Source organism: Streptopelia decaocto, assembly GCF_964273445.1.
Source record: "Streptopelia decaocto genome assembly, chromosome: 2".
Taxonomy (NCBI): Eukaryota; Metazoa; Chordata; class Aves; order Columbiformes; family Columbidae; genus Streptopelia; species Streptopelia decaocto.
Window position 1 is genome coordinate 114363323 of NC_138655.1, and position 22532 is coordinate 114385854.

Genomic DNA, 22532 nt, shown 5'->3' on the forward strand with positions numbered 1-22532 from the left:
GCATATAGTAAGTCTCCTCCACCTCCTTTAAAAATACTTACAAACTTTATGAAGGGAGAGCTTTTTTTGAGTTTTGACATCTGTTCCAGTTGGGGCTGATGTATTCATCATCCTGAGGGGGCTTCTTGGAAGGAGGAGAGGGTCCATTTTACAACTTCAGAATGAAAAGCTTTTTTCTTATCATGCCGTTTAATCCTATTGAGGGCTGTGAATTGGGTCGATGGGAAAAAGGGCAATGGTCCTGTGAAAAACATCTTTATAGCTCCCCACTGCTCCACACAGTGGAAAAGAGAGAGGGGAGCTTCCCAAAATACACTTCAGCAGTCCCAGACACTGAAGTCAGCAATTATTGCCATCAGAATGAATCCCATAACTCCCACTCTGACGACAAAGATGCCATTTTTGTTTCACCAAAATTGTACTGCAGGCTGCATCAGGCGAAAGCTTTATCTGGAAACTGTTGAGTTTTGTGTACAGCTCATTATAAGCAACTGCTGCCATAGAGACAGAAGCATTAACCCTCAGTTGAGTAGGAAATAAACTTCAATCTCTTGGTAGCTTTCCAGCGTGTCACATTTTTATGATATCACGTCAAATAGTTTGGCAAATGAAGCAAATTAAGCTGCCTGCATTCTTTAGGCTGGAAGAGAACTCAATGGAGATGGATATAGCACATCCAAGTTTTCCTATGAGCACACAATCATGAAAGAAATTTTGGAGAGGCCAAAACTCTGTAAGCTCTAATGTGGGGATATCCAGATGTATCTGTGAGTCATCTTTCATGGGTGCATACAGGGGACAAACTGCTCAATGAAGTCATAACATACAGCTCTAGAAAGTCTTTATACCATTTCAGAAGCACATAAATCTAAGCAGGTTCGTGGCTTGGAAATAGGGGTGTATTTTATACCTTACTAGTAATCGGATCATTAGTGATCTGTTGAGTAACTGGGTGAAAAAACAGTAATTTGGGAAAGCAAGCTTGTACACTGCTGTGCACACTAGAAAAGTTGTTAAAAAATGCTTCCAAAATGAAAGTTTTAGTTGAAAATGGGGAAAAAAAACCCAAACAAAGCAAATTTAATTAAAATAGCATAGGCTCCTGTATTGACAGACTACTAAGGTAAACATCAACCAAAGCTCAGGTTTGTTTGTAATAACTAGTCAAGAAAGAACCTGTTGGAAGAGAAAATACTTTCACTTTTCACATTTCAGTTTCCTTGTTTTACAGACAGGCGATATCTAATGAAACAACTTTGCAAGGGCTGACAGAGTCTGAATAGATAAGCTGGGAGAAAAACTTAGTTACCTCTGTGCAGATGAACCAACTATCGTAGTGCTGGATATGAAGGGAATTTTTCCAGAGGACATCTTATTATAACAGCACATGGCATGAAGTCAGAAATGCTGAGCATAAACCACAGTGCCCTTTATTGATAAGTGTAAGAATAGAGCCTGAGACAGGCAGCCTAGCCCAGGCACGAATGTTGCCATGAAAGATAAGATAACCAAATGTGAAACCTACAACAAATACAGGAAACAGAATGTGAAAAGTATTGAAATGACATTAAAACTCTGACTTTGGGAGTCCAAGTTTGGTTCAGGTCTTGTTTTGACTTAAGTTGGAAATCTTAGCCCTGATTAGGGAACAACAATGTTTAGACAAACAAACAAAACCCAACAAAACCAAAATAAAAAAGATGCTGCACAGTGCATCAAGTGATGAGATAGTAAAAGTGTAGCACACAATAGGGCTGGTAAGAGACCGTTTGAGAATTTCCTAAGTTATCTGACATGGTCCAGAAATACCAAGGGTTTTATTCAGTTTCAGCACTAAAGTATTCAGGCAGATGAGAATGTCATTCTCCAAGTGCCCACTCATCTATAGATTTCATCTTAGAGCCAGGAAAATTACTTAATGAAATATGATGTAAAGCAAAAAAAATAGCAAAGTGAGATATGTCAACAGGAAGAATTTCTTGCTTGATGTACATCATGACATGCATTACAAGATGTAGATGATACATTGAATGACTATTGCTTAGTCTAGATGGAAACTTAGTTATTTTTGTAAGATCACTGTCTAAGAAAAATACTTATTTTCCAGGGAAAAGACTATGCAGGTCAAACGCACATTTGAACAGCTCCTGAAAATTAAATCGTTATCTAGAAGCTGTGAAAATACCTTCCATGCATGTAGGAAGCGCCCAAGCAGGCCTGCATACAGCACGTATGTGCATATTCTGCAGTGCTGTGCAGTGATCCTGATGGTCTCCTGCAAAGCATCCTGTGATGTTGGGGCCAAGAGAGCACTCATTTATCGCAAGTTCCAGCTTTTCCAAATGACCTAAGTAGCGTGAAAGTGTACAGAGCTTTGTATTTCATTTCCAGGTATTTAAGCCTGCTTTTTCCTAAACAGCCTTTGGGGAAGGAAACAAATCAGATCAATTGATCTTTAGAGACCTAAAGAAATTAAATTAGTCTGGAGTCAGTTACTGCACTAAACCATCCAGTAATTGGATTGCTCCTTGTAACTGATTGAAAACAGCCTCTATCTGTAACAATATAGGGAGCTTTTCTTTATAGTAGATCTGAGAGAAAAACACATCTTTTTATGACATGATGACAGAAATTGCACTTTTTTAACCTAATTGAATATGATTTTATAAATATGTGACTTTAACGATTTCAGGCTTCCCACTCTAGATTTACGATCCCTATGTAGAAAATTCAAGCTGCAAATGCCTTTAGGATTAAATCTGTTTGCATTGTATGTGTTGGAGTTAAAATAATATATGTAAAGGTAGTGAAATTTGCAAAATGCTAGAGGAGATAGGCAACAGAAAAGCTGTTGAAGTGCCTGTATTTTCTAAATACCTTACAATGGTTTCCTTGTAATCATAGGTATATATACAAAGCTTTTAACTATCGAAAAAATCTTTGGTCAGTTTGGTATATATAGAATTTTCAGTAGGATGTGAGATTCCCTACACAATCAACTCTTTCCATATAGTACTTGTGGTAAACTATTTATGGCAACAGGGCAGAGCTTATCTGGCACTACTGTGATTTAGATAAGTTGCTGACTCACCTTTTGATCTTTTTACATGGTATTTACATTTCCTCTATTATAAAAAAGCTCCCATAGTGGTTGCGATTGAAAAAACGAACATTTAGCAGAGATTGTCAGAATGTGGAACTTAACATCCTGTGTTGTTGTCTATGAGATGGCAAATGCAGGAAAGTGGATGTGATCTCTTTCAATGGCCACCTTTGTGAAAAAGATTAATGCAGGTTTTATAATGAGCAATTCACTTTGGAGATGGGCTTTAAAGGAGTATATTTATGCTTCTGCTTAAGAACAAAACGGCCAAACCCATGCACAGTCAGAATCCAAGAGATTATTTTTTTTTTAATCTTGAGCCTGAATTTCTTTGGAGTTGTTGTGAAGAATTAGCCTCTTAAAACCCAATAAAAAAATAAAACCATCACAAATATAATGCAAACAACCTGGTGAAAAAGGTGATAATTTCAAGAGTCTGAGTCAACAGAACTCCTGAATTGTAAAATAATGGTCAAACGAGAACTGACAGATCATAATCATGATCTGAATGTTGTTTCTCTATTTGATCCAGCATGTGAATGGCAAGTTCAGGGTGTGGAATTGTAAGTAGTAAAGAGATCTAAGGCAATATACCCGTCTGCACGAGTCAAATAATGCTTCTGGGAAGTAGACATGTATGCGGGAGGCAATAGGGAAAAGTATGGCTGCAGTAAGGAAGGACTAAAGGGATGGGAGAAGTAAGAGACCTGCACCCCAGCATCTCAGTGGGATTTGCATGGTAATCAGATTCTGAATTTTCCCCTGAGGAACTTCATGTCTGAGATGTGGAAACACATTGTACTGGCTTACAAGGCTGTAAGTGAAATGGATGTTAATGCTTGGATATAGACACTTCCCCATTGAAGTAGGAGTCAAAACCATGTGCTTAATGATCTGTCCATTCCCACTTCTTATTGCTAGTCTAGAACTTCCCTGGCTCTTAAAAGTCCCCTACCAACAGCCAGAAATATATTCTCTCGATGACCTACTGCCATGTCCATGGTTAAGTAGGGCTTTGTCATAGTTTGCCAACAAGCCAAACTTAACCAGCTGATATTTTATTCTCAGCTGGTTCTCAGTCTGTGAATGTCAGCAACCAGCCATGGGAGATCATCTCCTGTGTTTAGGTTGGGAGAAGTGAAGTCCTGAGTTTAGGGAGAAACACCAGGGACTCTGGTACCTAAATGGCTGGTATCTGGTGCCTTTCCAGATGTGCTGAGGTTACTCCAGCCTCCACCTCCTGCTCCAGAGTAGTAGATGGATTGTCTATATTTTCTGTATCATCCCTTCCAGACCACTGCAGATGGTTTGGATGTCTTAGGACATCTAGAAAGAACTACCTGCCTACATTTAGACTTTTGAAGAATTTCCTTCAGTTCTCATGATTTTTTTTTTTAAGCACTCTTTTTCCCACATAGGTTTTCTGTAATCTATATTTTGATTGGTGCAACGCACTACTAAACTCTCATTTTGCTAGAGTTTTCCACTCATGTTATGCAGGTGTAGTGTGTGCATAAGGGTAGGGGATGATGTCAGATCACACCTCTGCTTTCTACCCCAGGGGGACTTTTCCAGGTACTTCCCCCAGCCCCAGTCTTAACAGCACCGCTCTGTCCTCACCTCTCATCCTTTGCCTGACAGTCAGAAATAAATGATTGCTGTCACTGGGCGAAGTGGAGCTCCCCAAAGTTAGTTATGTTAGAGTTGTGTCCCTGTATTTGGGGAAAAAAAAATATACAAAGAAAAATATTTGATGTGTATTTGCAAGTGTGTGCTTTTATCCCAAGTCAAAGAATAGAAATGTACATTTCTTTTCCATTCCCTATATGAAGGTAACTGTTTTGTTCATTGTTACTTGCAGTTGAGGGAAGAGGGGTGGGTCTACTTAAAGTGTCATTACTTTTCCCATGTCACGGTTTCAGCCAGGCTACATCATCTCCATGCATATTATAGCTCTTCCAGGATTGCCATCAGTAGTCAGATGTTTATTTCAAGGGCACCAGTAAACACCACTTTGGAGATACACTTGTTCTTTCTCCTGCAGTCAGAGAAATCTAGATTTTTTTTTTTTCATAGTTTAATTCTGATTTCCCTGCTTTCTTAAAGTCATATGTATTCTTGGAGTATTGCATCCATCCAACACTTGCCCCATAGTTTTGACTCTGTGTGAAAGTGTTTGGCTGTGTATCAGCTTTCAGGACAAATTAAACTTCAGCTTATGTGAGACAATGTAGTTTGATAGGTCCTGATTCTTCCCTGGTCAGAAACGGTTTAGTTTTAGTCCAAGCAATGGAACTGAGCTACCTCGTTATGGTCAATAATTTGGTCCATTCTGTGTCAGAGCTGAATTAGGTTCCTATGTTCAGTCTGTAATATTCGTTTACCAGTATGGGAGCAACTACATGTAACAAATTATTCCGTGTCTGTATCTTTATGCATGTGTAAAATAGCAACTAAAAGTCACAGGAACATGAAGGCTGTGAGATATCTGAACAGTGGTACTGACAGTATTTGTTGTTCACTCTTAGCTGTTATTATGGAACAAATGTTCCTCCTGCTGTGCTGGTTTTTTTTTTTTTTTTTTTTTTTTTTTTTTTTGTTTGGGTTGTTGCTTTTTTATTTTGCAGCCTTGTTTTTAGCACTTGTATCTTGGACAAATTAGTCATCTCTTCCCTTAAAAAAAAAAAAAGCAACTTCTACTTCCGACAAGTTTATTTTTATGCCTTCTCAGCCCATTTATTCCATCTGTCTTCACCTCACCTCACTTCTGATGTCTTCTGTTATCTGGGCTTTCTTCCAAACATACTAACTGGCAGCTACAAAAAAAGGAAACCTTTGAAATGTAGAACTAAAGAAGTCATTCAGGCTGCAAACTGATAATTCATACACTTTATATCCTGTTCTGTATTTTTCTTTGTGTTGAACCAAATGGCCAAGTAAAACATGGTTGTCAGCTTCAGTTTTTTATTATTTTCCCTCTATTATTTTTTTAACATTTCCTTTCTTGTAAAGAAAAAAGACAAAACCCATGACACCAGGAACAGGGAGCAGATCCTGAGTATATTCTTACCTTGTTGCTTGGGTACTTGGGCAAAAAGTTGGATACTTGGATACTTGGGCACTTGGATACTAAGGGCAAAAAGAGAAAACACTAACAGGTTGCTCAGTCTTGCCCTGAAATTTGTACTCTTTGTAGCCATTCCTAACCGAGGCAATAACTTCTGCAGAGGACATGAGTTCAGAGTGCCTGGCTCTGCCACCTGTTCTTTTTCATCGCAGTCTGGCTTTTGTATTTTGTCTTCAAAGGGGCTGAACCTGGCTCCTGGTGGAGTCATCAACTCCATCCTCTTTGGAGCCATGGTATGGATCTAAGATGGATACTAACCCAAGCCTGGCTCCAGCAAGATAATTCTGGATTAGCTTTCCTAACACCTTCTGTCAAAATCAAATATATTGCCTCGAACCTTCTCATCCCAAAGGGAGAATGTAGGCTTACATTACCATCCCTTGGGTGTGCTCTCTGCCAAATTTGGGAAAACCCACAGCTCCAGGTGCAAGCATGTAGAGGCATCAGTGTTGACAGTGCATTGGTGCCAGGAGAGCCATCTTCCATATCAGCAGGGCTGTTGGTCATGAGCTTCAGAATCAGAGTCATGGTGACCACCAGCCTGCTGTGAATGCACAGCTGGAGTAACAGCAAAAGGAGCAGAAAAAATGACATGAAACATCAAAGAGATGCCTGCCCCCACCTACAAAGAAGCACTGTTCTTCCATCTTGATTGGAGATCCTGCTCACGGTAATCTGGGACTCTAGCGTCTCCCAAGAGAGTTTGTGTAACCTCGGTTGACAGTAAAAGTGACTGAGCATCCTCATGCTGGGCTTTGCTCCTCAACTGCTTCCCAAGTCAGCTCTGTTTTCTGCCATCTCCCCATTCATATCCATGGCAAGATCTTGGGTTTAGTCTATAAAGTGTCAGTAAATCATTTATCAGCCACATCAGGATTTTCCTTTCTACTTTTGATCCTCTGAGACTATTCTGCATGTACAGGGCATTGTTAACTAAACAAGGCTGAAGACTCAGCTTATAGCTGCAAGACACAAAGCATCCCTGGCTGGAAGTTTAGCTTTGACATCAGTTGCTGGCAGAGGCAAGAGGGAAATGTTCAGTTGAGAGGTTAAAACCTGCAGAATGGCAAGATGTTCTCTGTGTACCCTAAAACCTTGCAAAGTGATAAATTCTCCCAACCTTTCATTTCCTTGGTTTCCTGGTCCAAAACTTCCTGGTTTATTTCTTGCATAAAGGACATAAGCGCTCCATTCATAATAAGCACAGGTTTCTTTACAGGGCTGGGCTCAAGGTGTGCTTCTGTCAGAATGCAGATTGTTGGGATCAGCCTAAGCTCCTTTTCTATATTACCTTTATTTGCATTTATCCTGCCTCAGTGTCTTCCTTGTGGATGTGCTAGCCAATATGAGCTGTGTGGGTTTTTTGTTGTGGGTTGTTTTTTTTTTTTTCCCCTCTTTATTTGGCACATGGTTCCTTTTTCTCTTTGTCATACAGCTTAAGCCCCTAACTTGCTCTTCTCCAGCCTGTCATCTGTTACTACTATCCAGTTGTGCACAAAGCACAGCTTAATCGTAGTGATACGTTATGCCTGAGTGTGTGCTTTTCTCCTCCTCTGGATATTTACAAGATAACTGTGAGTTGAAGAGCACAGTCCGGAAGACTGAAAATTGTTGTTAGATCACACAAAATAGTTTGACAGAAAGACCTCTTTCCTTTATCCAACTGGCAGATTGTCTCTCAAAACAAAGTTTATCGCCAATTTCTTGCTACCAGAAGAAACTGTGGAGTTCAAAGATACATTAAAAGGTAAAAATTGTTAGGTCAAACTATTAGAAAACAAGTGTCCGATTACAAACTGAGTAACAAAAGTACAGAAGTTGAGCACAGAGTAACTGGAAGTCACTTCGTTGTTCAGCCAGGTTACTGTGGATCAGCTCTGAAGAAAACTGAAGGAAAGCTTTAAAAAAATTCCACCATACTCTTCACTTGCTAATTATTTTTGTTGAGCAGAATCATAAATGGCAAATGTTGATTTATTGTTCAGTAATCTATAAAATTATTTCCATAAATCCTTTGAACCACTTTGAGATACCTGAAGGTGTTGCATACAGAACCACAAAGCCAGGGGTTTAAATTAATGGGTCTTTCCTCCTTCTCCTATTATAATTATAATTATAATACTTTAAAAATACTTTATTGACACACTCTACAGGCCACTATGTTCTGTATATCCTAAACAGTTCACACTTCCATAAACAGAATTTTCAGGAAGATTTTGAGATTTAAATCCTTTTCACCATGGTTGAATAAAAGGTATAAGCAGGAACCTGTGTTCTAGATTGCCAGCTTTGTTCCTCCATTTTGAACTAGATTTCACAGGCCCTTAAATCTTCTTGTTAAGGTTTTGCTTCCTCCTACACATCTACTTTGGAGCAAGTCCTAAAGCACCCCTGTCTTCAAAGGGTGGAGATGTTTGGGGTCCTCTTTCCAACCTGTGTAGGAAACTCCACAAGTTTCTATAGATTAGATGAGTTGAAACTCCTTTCTTCTCTGAGAAGACTTGATCTCTGGGTAGTTGTTCTCTGAGCATGAAATATTTGAGCATGGTGCAGATGCCACCACCCTTTTCCTTTTAAACACAAATAAATGGCAAGAAAGACTATCCCTTAATTTGCAATTAGGTCACTTGTTTGGGACCTGAGTGTAGACTTCAGCTCTTGTTTTGTTATATGGAAGAAACAGTGCTTTGTGGGATAACTCAGAGTTATGCTTCATAAGTAGAGAAAATACACCACTTCTGCTTTTCTTTGTTTCCTTTTGCACACTTAGGTGGTTTCCTGCTCAGCCTTTTGCATTTTGTACGTCTGCTTGGAGGTTTATATACAGCCTGTGTTGCATGTAGGAAGAAGAGTGTCCACCTGAAGGCTGTGGGTACCTAAATTCTGAATTTCCGTGCTGTGCACTCATAATGTGAACCACAGCCTCACCCTCTAAAATTAAAAATTAGCAGGCGTGTTGTGATTATAGTGTAAACCACTAACATGTTTAGGCTAGATAAGCATATACAGTTTGGAATATCAAATCCCAGCTGCACAAAAGGAACAGCTTTTGTGAAATGAGTTGCTATCCCTGATCCAAGTTTCTTTGTTAGACCATTCCCTCTGCCATAAAAACCTTTGCTTCTTGTGCCAATGAGTGAGATTAATCTTCTAAAACATGTGGCATGCTACCTGCAACATTACAACATAAAAATTAAATAAATAAATGTACCACATAGTTTCCTGGTTTCAAACCTTGCAGAATCAAGGTTCACTAAGAAGTCATCTCTCTTTTTCCTTTAAAAGAAGACAACCACACAGAATAATAGAGTTCTCTGTCTAGCATACAAACCCATCTGGAAAGAATTTAGTTTGCAATAATTGTGGGCATTTGATTTAGCTTTAAATCCCTGTAGGTAATTCAAAACTAAATTTATTGGGGTGAGTTTATTCCCAAACCACCTTTGGATCCAATGTTTTTGAGATGAATTTGGCCCACTGCACTAAAACTAGAGCCTGCATTGTTTCTGTTACATCAGGATATTATTACATACTGTAATGTCTGTCATTATAAGCAGACCTTATAGAAATAAAGTCAACAGAGACAATACAGCCAATCACCTGAACCACATTTATTTTTCAGACCTTTGAAGATAAGTAATTCTTTGCTTGTTAGTATGTTTATAGACTGGTATCTATATCACTCAGACAACACAGGTCTATTTCATTATTCATTTATTCTGTACTCATCTGAGATAGCCTTTTTGGTTAAGTAAAATTCTTTGCATTTCACATTCTTCTTCTTAAAAAAAAAGTTTCAAGAGGCATTCAGCACATAATGTAAACAATGCCATCTGTCTTTTTCTTTGTAGAATCTTCTCTGAGATAGCTCCGATATGCCTACTGTTTTCAATCACTTAAAAGGCAGTAATTCAATTATATCATCCTCTATGTAGGAACTGCCATTGCTTTCAGTCCACTTCCAGTCCTGACACAAGTAAATCACTTTGATAAGATCCCCTTTTTATTCATTTTTTTTTTCCGAGGAGACTAGCATAAGTAATGATGCCACTGATAGACCAAGGACGAAATGACCATAATGGGCTTTCTGTAGGAAAGGAAAACATGTGCCATTATGATTTATCATGTTGCTTGGAAAATTTTTTTCCTTGGAATTTCTGCAACAGCCAGAGTCTCCAAACAAAGGGCACCAGCAAGTATAAATGGCCAAATGGCCAAATTCAGATAAGACCTTCACCAAGCAGCAGATTTAAACAGCTATTGCTACCTAGATTTCTTAAATTAGGACAGAAGGTCAAAGCCATTTTGAAATGTGCCTTGGTCGTGTTCATCTTTGGTATAATGCCATCCACTTACATGGAAATGCGCTGGGAATGTGTAAGGTTGGATCTTCCTTCCAAGCTGCTATGGCTTATCGTGCAGATACGCTTTCCTTCTATTTAAAAATTGTTTGGGTGACTTCAGTGCTTTGTGCCACCAGCGACAAAGGGGCCTGGCGGACACGTCTAACCTCCCAGAATAGACATGGCACGAGATCGGTAGAATCTGTAGACTTCCTGCTACAAACTGGCCTCAGCCCTGATGCTGAGAGAGCATGGTTAGAGCTGAGCTGTCTCTGCACACATCTATTAATATCTCTTGCCCCTGATTTCAGAAAAAAATTGGAGAACACCCAATGAGGTGGTCAGGTGTGATGCGAAAGCTTGTTTGAAAGGAGCTGGACCACAGGTGTCTCTTTGAACCCATATTGGTCACTCAGCATGAAAAACCCAGAGGCTGTATTTTCAAATTTGTGAAGAGTGCTGGTCTTATATTCCTTGCCTGAGACCACATTCAGGAAACACAGTGGAAAGTGTACTTTACTCTCTCTGCTGAAGAAACAGTACCACAGAGGTAAGAGGCGATCAACAAGGTCAAAACACCACAGGCCAAACTCAGAATTTCCAAGTGACATGCTATGAGGTAATCCTTTTGTCAAGTAATTTTGGAGAGTCTGTGTGAGAAGGCTGTGATCTGGACAGGGAAAAGGGAGCATGCTCATTGTATTTAACTTAATGAATTAGGAGGCTGTTTAGGGTGTTATTGATACAGTAGGTTTTTTCCTTTCACAGAGAAAGTGTGGAGAGCCTTATCCAAAAGCATTCCTATGCCCGATCCCCCATTCGAACCTATGGAGGAGAAGATGATCTCGGAGATGACAGCCAAGTGACACAAAGCAGAGGTAGGAAAATATGCTCGTGAGGTAAACTTGGGGACCTAGTTATGCTTGAGAAAAGGAGGACCATAGCATTTCTCTGGTGCATCTCTCTGCCATGAAGTCCTATAATGAAGAAGAATACTTGTTACTTTATGGCTCTTCCAGATATCTGATATGCCTACAGCACTGGTGCGGGTGGGTCAGCAGAAAGCTCTAGAGATGCCTATGCAGTCTTTGCCATTAGAAGAGAACTATCTCTGCTTCCTCTTCAAAAGTGTTGAAAAATAGTCAACTTCATTACTGTGGTGCTGAGAACAAGTTAACACTCCCCATCCCTTGGAAGGACTTACTAACTGGGGCTCGGCACCACTTGTAAACTACTGTGTAGATGTGCCATTATTTTGCCCCTTCAGCCTTCTGTGAACAGAGGATTTGGTTCTGCCCATCTTCGACGAGGCTGCTGTTAACCTGCTTTGCTTCTCCAGGAAGAAAAGTCTATTGCTTCCTGGAAAATTGATGTTTAATTTTTATATCTTGGTCTCTAAAATGTGCTTTTCCTGCTGAGGCAAATACTCTCAAATGTTTTATCGAATGACTTGTCTACTTTAGCAATCACAAAAGAAGTAGCAGAGTTGTTCTTTGTGGGGATACTCACTGGACAAACTGCATCTGTCACAGTCTGCCTCTGGAAACAGATCTTAAACCCATCTTGTGGGATTGCTGACTAGCATAAACTCATGTTGCATTATACTTTGCATGTTGACTTCATGACCTGCCTGATATGCAACAGCCACTTGAAGTAAAGCAGTTCTATCTGCCTTTCGACTGGCAGTGCCCTTGTCTTGTCCTCCAACTTCATACAGTGTTGCTAAGATAAGAGCATTATTTCTGGTAATAAGCCCTTTGGACTTGTGCAGGGAAAACACACATATTTTTAACCATGAGTTGCTCACAATGCAAAATGTGTTTAGGTGGGCTTGTTCATACATGTCTATTCCAAGAGCAGTTCCTTAGATTGTGGAGTTTCTAGAGCAACTCCTCAGCTGGTACCATGCCATCCTTTCACATACTTCTGGGGGATTGCCTCACTTCCTATCAGCTTAGATCCTAGGCCAGTTATTGCTGAAGAGAGTGTTCAATTTTCCCTTGCCAGACTTGCTCACAGCAAGGTACCTTCTCTCCAAGAATTACATTTCTCTCTAGTATGATGTCCTCTTTTGGGAATGACAAAGTGAAAGAGGTGAACCTCAATATGAGAACTGGCCTTCAGAGCCTTTCTCTTCTGAGGATAATCCTGAGGAAGGTCTCAGAGGATGTAGTAGGTTATTAAAATTAATTTTATGTATAATATATACAGGGTACAGTTCTGCATTTGTTTGCAATATGGCAAATGAGTAAGTGAGGAAGATGATGAGTTGTAGTAACTACCTTTTTTCTAATCTGGGAGCCATGTCCTAACATAGGGCATGGTTGTTCTGAGCAACCAGAGTCATGCACAGAGGGTAAAACATACTGGTCTTGCAGATGAATACCTTATACTGCCTTCACTCCCTAGGTCTGGTGTCCTTAAGAAAAAGTCCTCCAAGATATGAGGAGAGAAATAATGGTATTATAAAAACTCCATGGACATTTTTATTTCTTCTGATGCATTTGAAAACTAGCTTGCATGCAAAATTGAGGAGTGTCCTTCCATATGTATGAGAATCGACAACTAAATACAAACTGTGCGGTGTATGTTTTAAGGTCTCTGAAGCCTCAGCTGCCTCAGAATTACTACTACAGCATATTTCCTTGGTGCTGGCAAACACGGCAGACATTTTGGAGTACTAAGTTGCAATTAGAGACCATCACAGTTCGAGAAAGAAATGGCCCGTTTGGAGGTTACTCATGAGATGGAATCATGTACTTTGTTCTATGTAGAACAAAGAAGGTCTATCACAGCTATTTATTTCTAACTACAACCAGAGCATTCTCTTCTCAGTCAATTTCAGCCATCTAAAGATGGAAGTGGCTAACCTTCAGTAGCATATATATCACAAGAAGTCTTTTTTTTTCCAAATGAATTAACAGATAATAAATAAATAAATAAATCAAAATTAAAGTCTTCATTGCATAATGTCTGGATGTCCGTGCTCCAGCATCCACACAAAGGATTCATGGTAGCCACCTGGAACAGAGCCAAACATAAACCTTCTTATCAAATCCAGGTTCACATCCCTCTTTTCCTGTAGTGCAATCATGCTGAGATATCCCCTGATTTGTAAAGGGGTTTGCTTTGGTCTCTGAGTACGGTGTTACAGTTTGGCTCTGGATTGTGACTTCCCAGCAGCTGGGATTTGGTTCAGTGGTGGGGTCATGATTTGGTTCAATTTCATTTCTATTGCTGAACTGACACAATTTCTCTTTCCTGTTACTGGGCCATTTTACTTGTTTCATTAACCAGAGGAGGAATTATTCAAGAGTAGCTCTCTTTCTGATTTGAGAATATATCACTAAAGAGATTTATGATTTTTTAAAAACAATAATTTGCATTTTTTTATTGTGTTTGCTCATAGTTTTGGTTTTTTTTGAGTATGTGGCTACAACATACATAATTCCAATAAATTTACCTTGGCAGATAGATGTCTTAGTATTTTTTCTTCTCACAATTTGGATGAACCTATCTTCTAGAATAAGATTTATTAAACTAATACCTGTCATTTTTTTTCTCAAAATGTTTTGCAATGCTGGCTTGAAATTATATTTTGCCAAATATTCTTGCCAGTAAATTTATTTCTTAAAGGAAGAAACATTTTCTCAATGGACAAAGTTGGACAAGAAGGAAAATACAGAAGGGACATGAATTGAATTACTGTTTGAATAGGAATAAAAAAATAAGAGTTTATAGGATTTTATTGTATTCCCTGTTTCTAGAAATCAGACATCTGATGATGACCAGATGCATAGAGGAAATGCAGAGGTGAAGGGCAACATGACCACTAGATTATTTGAAAATGACCATTTATAATTGTCAAAACAAATTATGCATTGGTTTCCCCAAAATTTTACTGTCAAAATCAAATAAGTAATTAGTTCTAATTTAAATATACCATTTTTCCTTTTCTTTTTTCCTCCCCCCCTCCTCATTTTTCAGTCTTCAGAGAAAAAATGTTTTAAAGATGTGCAAGATTTGTGAAAACAATTTTTAGAATTTTTGAGATTAAAAAAAAATAGCAAAGAAACCACTTCCTTTTCAAAAGTAGATAAATTACCCTGGGAGCAAGTTTTTAATATTTTTGTGCTCTCCACTTAAAGCCTCACACCTCTTACTATGATTTAGCATCAATGTTGTTTCTTAGAGCACTGTGCACAGTTGGAAAAATAACAATAATTTTGATGTTTTAGAATTTTTTGTTCTATATTTTGGAAAATGTCAAGTTGAGAGCAGTGTTGACAAGTTTTACTGGGGCGTGTATTAAAAACAAAATAATAACTTGTACTGCAAATCGCATTTTTCTACATTTTTGCCAGACTAGAATTTTAGAAAAAAAATGAGTAAAAAAGTTGAGTAGTTCTACTGAGGATCTGATATAAAAAGCTACAAGCATGTCTTGGAATCGGGTGTAATGCAGTGAGATTTCACATCAGAGATTTTTCAGTGTTTAGTGGTAGCATCATAAGGTCCTTCGGTGTTTAATACCAAAAATGTCCAATGTGCAAAACTGATTTTCCTGTTCAAGCCACTGCAATCAGCTTCTTCAAATCAAAATTCGTCTAAGATGCAGTGATAAGGACAGCAACAGGCAAATAAGAATAATATAAAGAAAGATATGAGAAGAAGTATTTGATAAGTCTTTCCAATGACAACTTGTCATTAAAATTAGCCTTGCTGTGAAAAACTTCTTTTCCCTTTTTGCTATTTTTACCTGCTTTGTGTGTTGCAGTGCAAACATCAGGCATTCTTTCTCTTTGCTTGCAGGGTCAGCTTTTACAACATCTGATAACCTGTCCCTCAGTTCCTGGGTATCCTCCTCAACCAGTTTCCCTGGATTTCAGCATCCACAGTCTTTGAGTGCCCTGGGTACCAGCACTGCATCCATAGCTACTCCTATTCCTCATCCCATCCAAGGATCTCTGCCTCCATACAGTCGCCTGGGAATGCCTCTGACACCCTCTGCTATCGCCAGCTCCATGCAAGGTAGTGGCCCCACTTTCCCTTCCTTCCACATGCCGAGGTACCACCATTATTTTCAGCAGGGTCCTTATGCAGCCATCCAGGGACTGCGTCACTCCTCCGCAGTGATGACGCCGTTTGTATGACTGATGTAGGACAAGAGAAACGTGAGATTTTAAACATGCAAGTTTGGTATGAAAAAAATACAAGCGACCTTCCTGAAAGGCCTGTGGGAGGAGTGCTGAACATTTAACAAACCAGCGAAGAAAATGCGTTATGCATACAGATTCCTCCATTGAGGGATCACAAGAAGCGAGCATGCAGCTTGGAGCTGCTCACAGATCTATGTGTAACACAGCCGAAATGGATCCCAAAGTTCCCAGGATTCTTGGTCATGTGCAGCTTGTTCCAAAGGTGCATTATACCTAGTGGAAAGAGATTATGTTTATGCAGCAGTGTACAAATTAATTGTGTATAGGTCTTTTTTCATATGCTAGATGAATTCTGAAAAAGGCAATACTCTTATTCATCTTCATCTCTCCTTGTGACTGATATGCATCTAAACAGGAAAAAAGTATTGCTATATCTTTGAGCTTGTTTTAAGCTATCTCAGTATACATTTGCTGGGAATGGGACAAAGTGGAGAAGGCCACTGTCCTTCTTGAAAGACTGGGTTATATTCACCAAAAGCAGTATTTCTTAGTTGCTACTATAATCCCAAAGAGAAAATTATTAACAAGTCTTTCTTTCTTCCTTCATTTCTTTCATAAAACACTATTAGTTAAAAAAAAAGAACAGTGTTTCAAGACTGCAGCAGTAATTGTGTGTTCTACCCTTCAGTCTGTAAAAACAGTTTGTCCTATATCCTAGGAGGAGCAATTTAACTGTCTATTAAGATATGATGAAGGAAAATGTTGATTTGGGAAATTCTGTTACTTAAATTTAGAAACCCAAGATATCAAATCAATGCTTGTTTGCTGCTGTGCTTGCCACCAGAAACCTGTTTCTAGCTGCAAATGCGTACCAAGATAACTGCATTTCAGGCTACATCAGTTTATAGACTCTAGATCACACTATAATCAATGGACTGGTATGAGTGGCATTGCAGTATCCTTTTACTTTTTCTGATTTTCTTGGGTTTGATCATGGCTGTTGCTTTACAAGCTGTTTGGCCAGGAAAACGAGGGTTATACTGTCTGTCTTTCCATGTACCAGTAGAAAGGTGGAGTTTGCTTGGGAAAAGATCAGTGCAGAATTTCACACTTCTTTGTTGTTGTTGTTGTTGTTCGTATCTGCCATTTTTGAGTTAGTAATTAGGGTTCTCTTTCAAAGTACTGTCCACTTTTTCTAGTACGTTATGCCCAAGGCAACAGAGGAACTGTAGAGGTGTAAGAAAAATGGACCTCTTTGCAGAGAGCCAGCATGAATCCTTTGCACTGCTGAAAAGAGAACCAGTGCCACGCTGGTTTTCTGTGTGGTGGGTGCCAGGATTTCACTGTAAGAAAGAAGTCAACACAGAGTTTCTGTATAGAGTGGCATCCAAGTTATAGATGATAACATATCTACTGATAGAAAAGAACCAGCAGTCCAATCTCATATATTAAATGTCTGTGTTGACCTAGAACACAGAATGGAAAACAGACTTTTTTTGGCACTATTCTCTTATACTTTTGACCGGTGTGTGTTGGTATCATATGGTAGGAAGCAGAGTGCAGATCACCGAGTCACCTACCTCCCATCTCTGTGAAGTGCAAGGCAAGTCACCTGCCTTTTTTTGTCCCACTTCCATGTCTTACATGCCCCGTCACACAGAGCAATGACAATTTTCCAGGCTTTTCCCAGTTTCTACTGTAGGCTGGTACTTGCATCCTACAGATAAGGGCCATCTTAAGTATATCCCAGTAGCTCAATTGAAAATCTTGTCAAATTGGCCATTTCAATCACCTCAGCTATCTGCAGTATCATCCTAATTTCCCCTCACTCACTGTTAGACCTGCTGATAAAAAATGACCTGAGACAATTTGCAACTTCTGTGGTCTGTATGTGAACAAAACCACACTTTTATTTACAGTTTTTGAGTTCAGAGCTACTACAAGGAGTTGCACAGATGAATATAATAGGCCAAGCTCTGCAGTATTTGAATGGCTTAGAGTCAGACACTGAATTTGACTTGATGTTTCCAAACATCAGATTTTGCTCCAGGCTATATGATTCACCTGAAAAGTGCATGTTGCAAGGTCTCATCTACTTATGACTTGTTTTGATATAACTCCCCTTTTTTTTCAGGAAATTAGGTGATACTGTCCCCACAACAATGTAACTCTCCAAGTACATATTTGATTCCACAGAAACAAGAAATTCAGGGGAGATTTGGAAGAAAATTTTAATCGCTCTCCTTCAGTTGCTTCACTTCTGTTAGAGTTCTACGAAGGTCCTACAACAAGATGCACGAAACCCTGTGGGAAAATTATGTTTCTTTCCTCTGTTTCCTTCTTCAGCTCCATTAACTTATCTGGAGTTGCAGGTGATACGGTTAGGTTCAGAATTCAAGCCAGTAGCTTTAGTGCTGATACTTCCATCAGGAAATGGTCAAGTAAGCAGGCAGCTTTTACAGGATTCCAGAAATAAGTTTCGAACAGGTAGGCTGATTTAGGCATGTTTTCCAAGTCATATAAAGCCTGCTCATATGGTGACCTGTCCTTCCTTCATCAGGCACATTCAGAGAAATAAACTGTATAATCTCTTTAGCCCTGTCCCAGTCCCTGTTCTGAAAACACCAGTGTTTGGCATGCAGAAATGCCTTTGATACTGTTTCAGAGCAAATTCTTCAGGTTCTTCCTGGAGAATGAAACTGGCTTTTGACATAATTTACCAAAATATTAAATAAAAGACAAGTTCTTTTCACTATGAATAAAATGTGATTCATATCTGAAAAAAAATATGGCAGTAGACTGTTCCTGTGAAAAAACACGATAAGGCCAATTCCTCATCCAAATTCTCTGTGGTGAGTTTCATATTGTAGACAATGCAGAACTATCTGTCAAAATCCACAGCTTGCTTTTTCCGGTCAGACGAACTTTCAGTGTGCTCATCCCTCCCTGTGCTGCTCTCTGGCATATGCTGCGCTCCAATGGTTTCATTCTTTTGCATCAGAAACCCACCAGGTTCCCCACTAACACAGAATCATGGGCAGATCTCTAGCAATGAAGGGAATGAAGGCAGCTTGTGAGAGCCATCCCCAGGAATAAGGTCAATAGGTATATACAGTTCTTGCCTCCTCTTCTTTGCCCTCACAATCCTACCTCTGAAACCTGTTGTGTAGAGTTGAGGTTGAAGGGATTAAGTTCACAGAGACTGCACAATGCCCAATGAAGAGGTCTTGCCACCTCGCAAGGTTTCTTTTCCCTTGTCCCACTCACCTTCCTGTGGACAGAGAACAGCATGGGAGTGATTCCAGGGATTAAATTCCTGCCCCAATAAAGTCAGCTGCAAATTTCTTGACTGTAATGGAGACGGGATTTCATTCAGCATGGTCGCCTAAAAATAAAGTCTAAATGTAAGAACAGTGACTGTGGTGATAGCAACAGTATAGGAACTCCGCAGAAAGGACTAAAACCCAACTACAAACCAGCTTTAGCATTGATTTCACAATTGGAAGAAAATGAATGTAAATTCATAATTAATTGGTTAAAGAGGGAAATAGTGTTTTTCTTTTTTTAAAAAAAATATCTGTACTACTTTGACAATAACTCAGTAATTTATTTAAGGAATTGCTGTACTGTTGTCAAAACTATATCACTTTCAGGACAGAACATCTGTTGCTGGTAGATGCTCTAGGAATGCCTAATACAATCTAGAGTTTATTTTCCAATATAATTCACATTTTATATCCCATGAGAAGTGCTCTTCACCTTTATGAGCTCTCTTGGCTGAGCAAACCGGTGCTGGTTTATGTTGTTGGATATTTTTTTTAAGGAAGAGGAAGAGAACATGCCTAAATGTGCTTTCCAAAGAGAGTAGGATTCTCCTCTAAAGTGTTACAAGTACTTTTGTTTGTTTTCTGGATTACCCTTTTATCCATAGATAGTCAAAGCCTCAGGTCTTTAATCCAACAGAAGCATCCCAAAGAGTAACAAAGCTGATTTAGATACATTTGTCTGAATTGGGTTTTCTTCTACTTTTGGAGCCCTAAGAGAAGCCGGACATAAAACTAATTTCAAATTTGGCTGTTGTGCTTGCAATGTTGCTTTTTATGGTCTGAGGTGCTGTCAAAGATAGAAATCCAAAGTTATGGTGTTTCAGTGGTAGTCTTCTAGGCATAAACGGACAAACAAGCATAGATGAAGTGGATAAAGGTACAGAGTTTCTAATGGAAATGCTTCTTCATGGGTTCAAAGATGGCAAGTTGTACAATAGCTAATATACTTGTCGGTACAATCTGCAAAATGCAATTGCAAATTTTCTCCCAGAAGGCTTTATCTGTGGAGGCCAGGACACTGTATGGGCATCTACACCTAAAAAGATGTTGCTGCTTCCAACAATACTAAACAGCTTTCGAAAATTAACCTCTTTTAAGTTATGGTTAAATTGAAAACATTTGGACTGGCAACTTGATTTTGTTCCACATCCTCTTTATGTGTGTGTACTATCAGGAAACAGAAATATCAATGAAAATTATTGTGAAAACTTGGAGAGCTTTCCAAAACTGTAAGTTAATACAAATTGTGGTAATTTACCCCTAGATAAGGGGTAAAAGCAACAGTGAGATCAGTGTAATGATTAGGGGTCCTAATCTGGGAGGGAGTTGTGGCCACAGTGCTTATACTCATCATCTGCAGAAGGATGACATTCACTCACTGCAGGATTAATTTTGGTTTTAGTGAGAACTTATTCTCACTACTTCTTACAGAGCATTTTCTGCTGCAGGAGATGTGGTTTCTTTACTAACCACTTACTTCCTGGCCAGAGGATTTATATATATTACTCTGTAATAAACTGTCCTTGCATATAGTCTCTAGTTTATCAAATGACAACTTCTTTATTTTATCTTTTTAAAAGAAATCTAAGCAGTGATTTAAGTAAACTCTGAAGTAACTTCTTCTCATAGTTTAAGGACAAAAAATACAGTTTGCTGTATTTTACCTTTAGCACATTTAAACAATTTTTTCTTTTTTCTTTTTTTTTTTATTTTTTTTTTTTTTAATTGTACCTTCAGAAACATGAGGAAAGATTTGGTTTAAAAATAAGGAAGGTAAAAAACTGGATGTAACCTCTTTAACAGAATGTACCACAGTTCTGCTGTTTGCTGTGTTGACTTTGTTGTTTATGATGCATTGCGTGAGCACATTCACCATGTACTGAAGTGTGTTTTTGTGTGTATGGGGTGGGGGTAGGGGGAAATCTTTTTATGGAAAAAGAAGTTATGAACATAAACTATGAAGCAACATCTAATGAAAAGTTTCTTTTTAAGTGCAATATATTTATTTCTGCTAGAAATATAATATCAACATTATGTAATATTTGAAGCATTAAATGTTATTTGTAAACAGCTTAAAATTATATATATATATATCACAAAAATTGTACAGAAGTGCAAATGTGTGGATATTCTGTTTCTTTCATTAAAATATTGGGTGTTTTGATATATCATTCTTATTTGGCCAAATCTTTCTACTTCTGTTGTTTTTCCTCTAACCAAGTCATTGAGTACAGCGGAACCAGTGCCAGATTTCTCTGAGAGTGCACAAAATCTGGTAAGGCAGGTCATCTGCAAAATGTGGTCTAAATCTTGGATTCGTGTGGAGTGACCATTGTACTGTAGTTAAATACAATTGTAGTTTGCAGATAGTTACACAAACTATTTTTTTCAAAGTGCTGTGCTATCATATTCAGAAAAATTTCTGGGTTTGCCACTGGAGCCCAAATAAGTGGCTGAAATATGGGGTTCCCAGGACCCCAAGATAATAAACAGAGACCTAGGAAATGTAGTCTAAGAAAAAAGTGGAAAGGAATTAGGTCTGTTTAGTCTGGAGAAGTGAAGATTGTGGGAAGATACAACAAAGTTTTAAAATGTATAAAGAATGTAAAGAAACAAGGAACAAATTCCTCTCCATATCTGCTGCAGGCTTTTATTTCATATGATTTTATTTCTATTTTAATAGCATATATTAAAGCAAAGGAGAGTTACCTGACATCTAAGATATTCAAAGAAGAAGGATAGTGAAGCACAGCATGGGGTTGTCTAGAGAAGATAAGGCACAATGTCTATCACCAGAAGTCTTTCAGAACAGGTCAAACTTGCATTAGTCAAGAATCATGTGATTAGAGCCAACCTTGCCTTGGGACAATCAGATGTTATACACCTGTAGTTCAGCTTGTCCCCAAATCAAGATCAGCTGCTGGGTCATTTGCAGGTAGTTCACAAGAATCACTGGTTTACTAAGAAGCTCAATGTGATAGAAGAGCTGCAAGGTCCTAATGAACAGCAGCAGCAGTGCCTTAATTTGGTTTTGTCTGTGGATGTAAGCAAGGAGGGAACAGCCTGAGGTAATTCAAATCCACTTTTAACTATGCTAAGTTACAACTGTGCATTAATGTCTATCTCTTACATTTGGAATATATGAAAATGAGGACAGCTCAATGACTTGGCAGCTCTGTATGATGCCTTTTGTCTTTGTAGTATATTTTTATGTTGACTTGGTAGCAAAAAACATTAATTCTCTCATGGATATTTAGTGCTGTGGAAGTCTTTCACATAACCTCAGGCTAGGAGGCATCCTAGAACCCATTTAAATATGGCCAACGGGGGTATTTACAGGAGGAGGTGCGCAGCTTGGATTCAGTGGGATTGCAGCAGGGGGCTATTTTTGCTGTTTGGCCAGGCAGCATTTGCCTGGCCGTGCTTTGAGAATGGATCCAAATGTTCTAGGTCTGAACATGACTGATCTTTCCA

General features: G+C 38.8%; 1 protein-coding gene across 1 annotated transcript in view; it reads left to right on the forward strand.

The window, feature by feature from the left end:
• Positions 1–21222, forward strand: part of TBX20 (T-box transcription factor 20) — a 39909-nt gene extending 18687 nt beyond the window's left edge. Inside the window, exons 7-8 of the mRNA XM_082044473.1 lie at positions 11342–11451; positions 15386–21222. Coding sequence (XP_081900599.1) covers positions 11342–11451; positions 15386–15726 — 451 coding nt within the window. The 3' untranslated portion in view covers positions 15727–21222. The remainder of the gene's footprint in view (positions 1–11341; positions 11452–15385) is intronic.
• The last annotated feature ends 1310 nt before the right edge of the window (positions 21223–22532 follow it).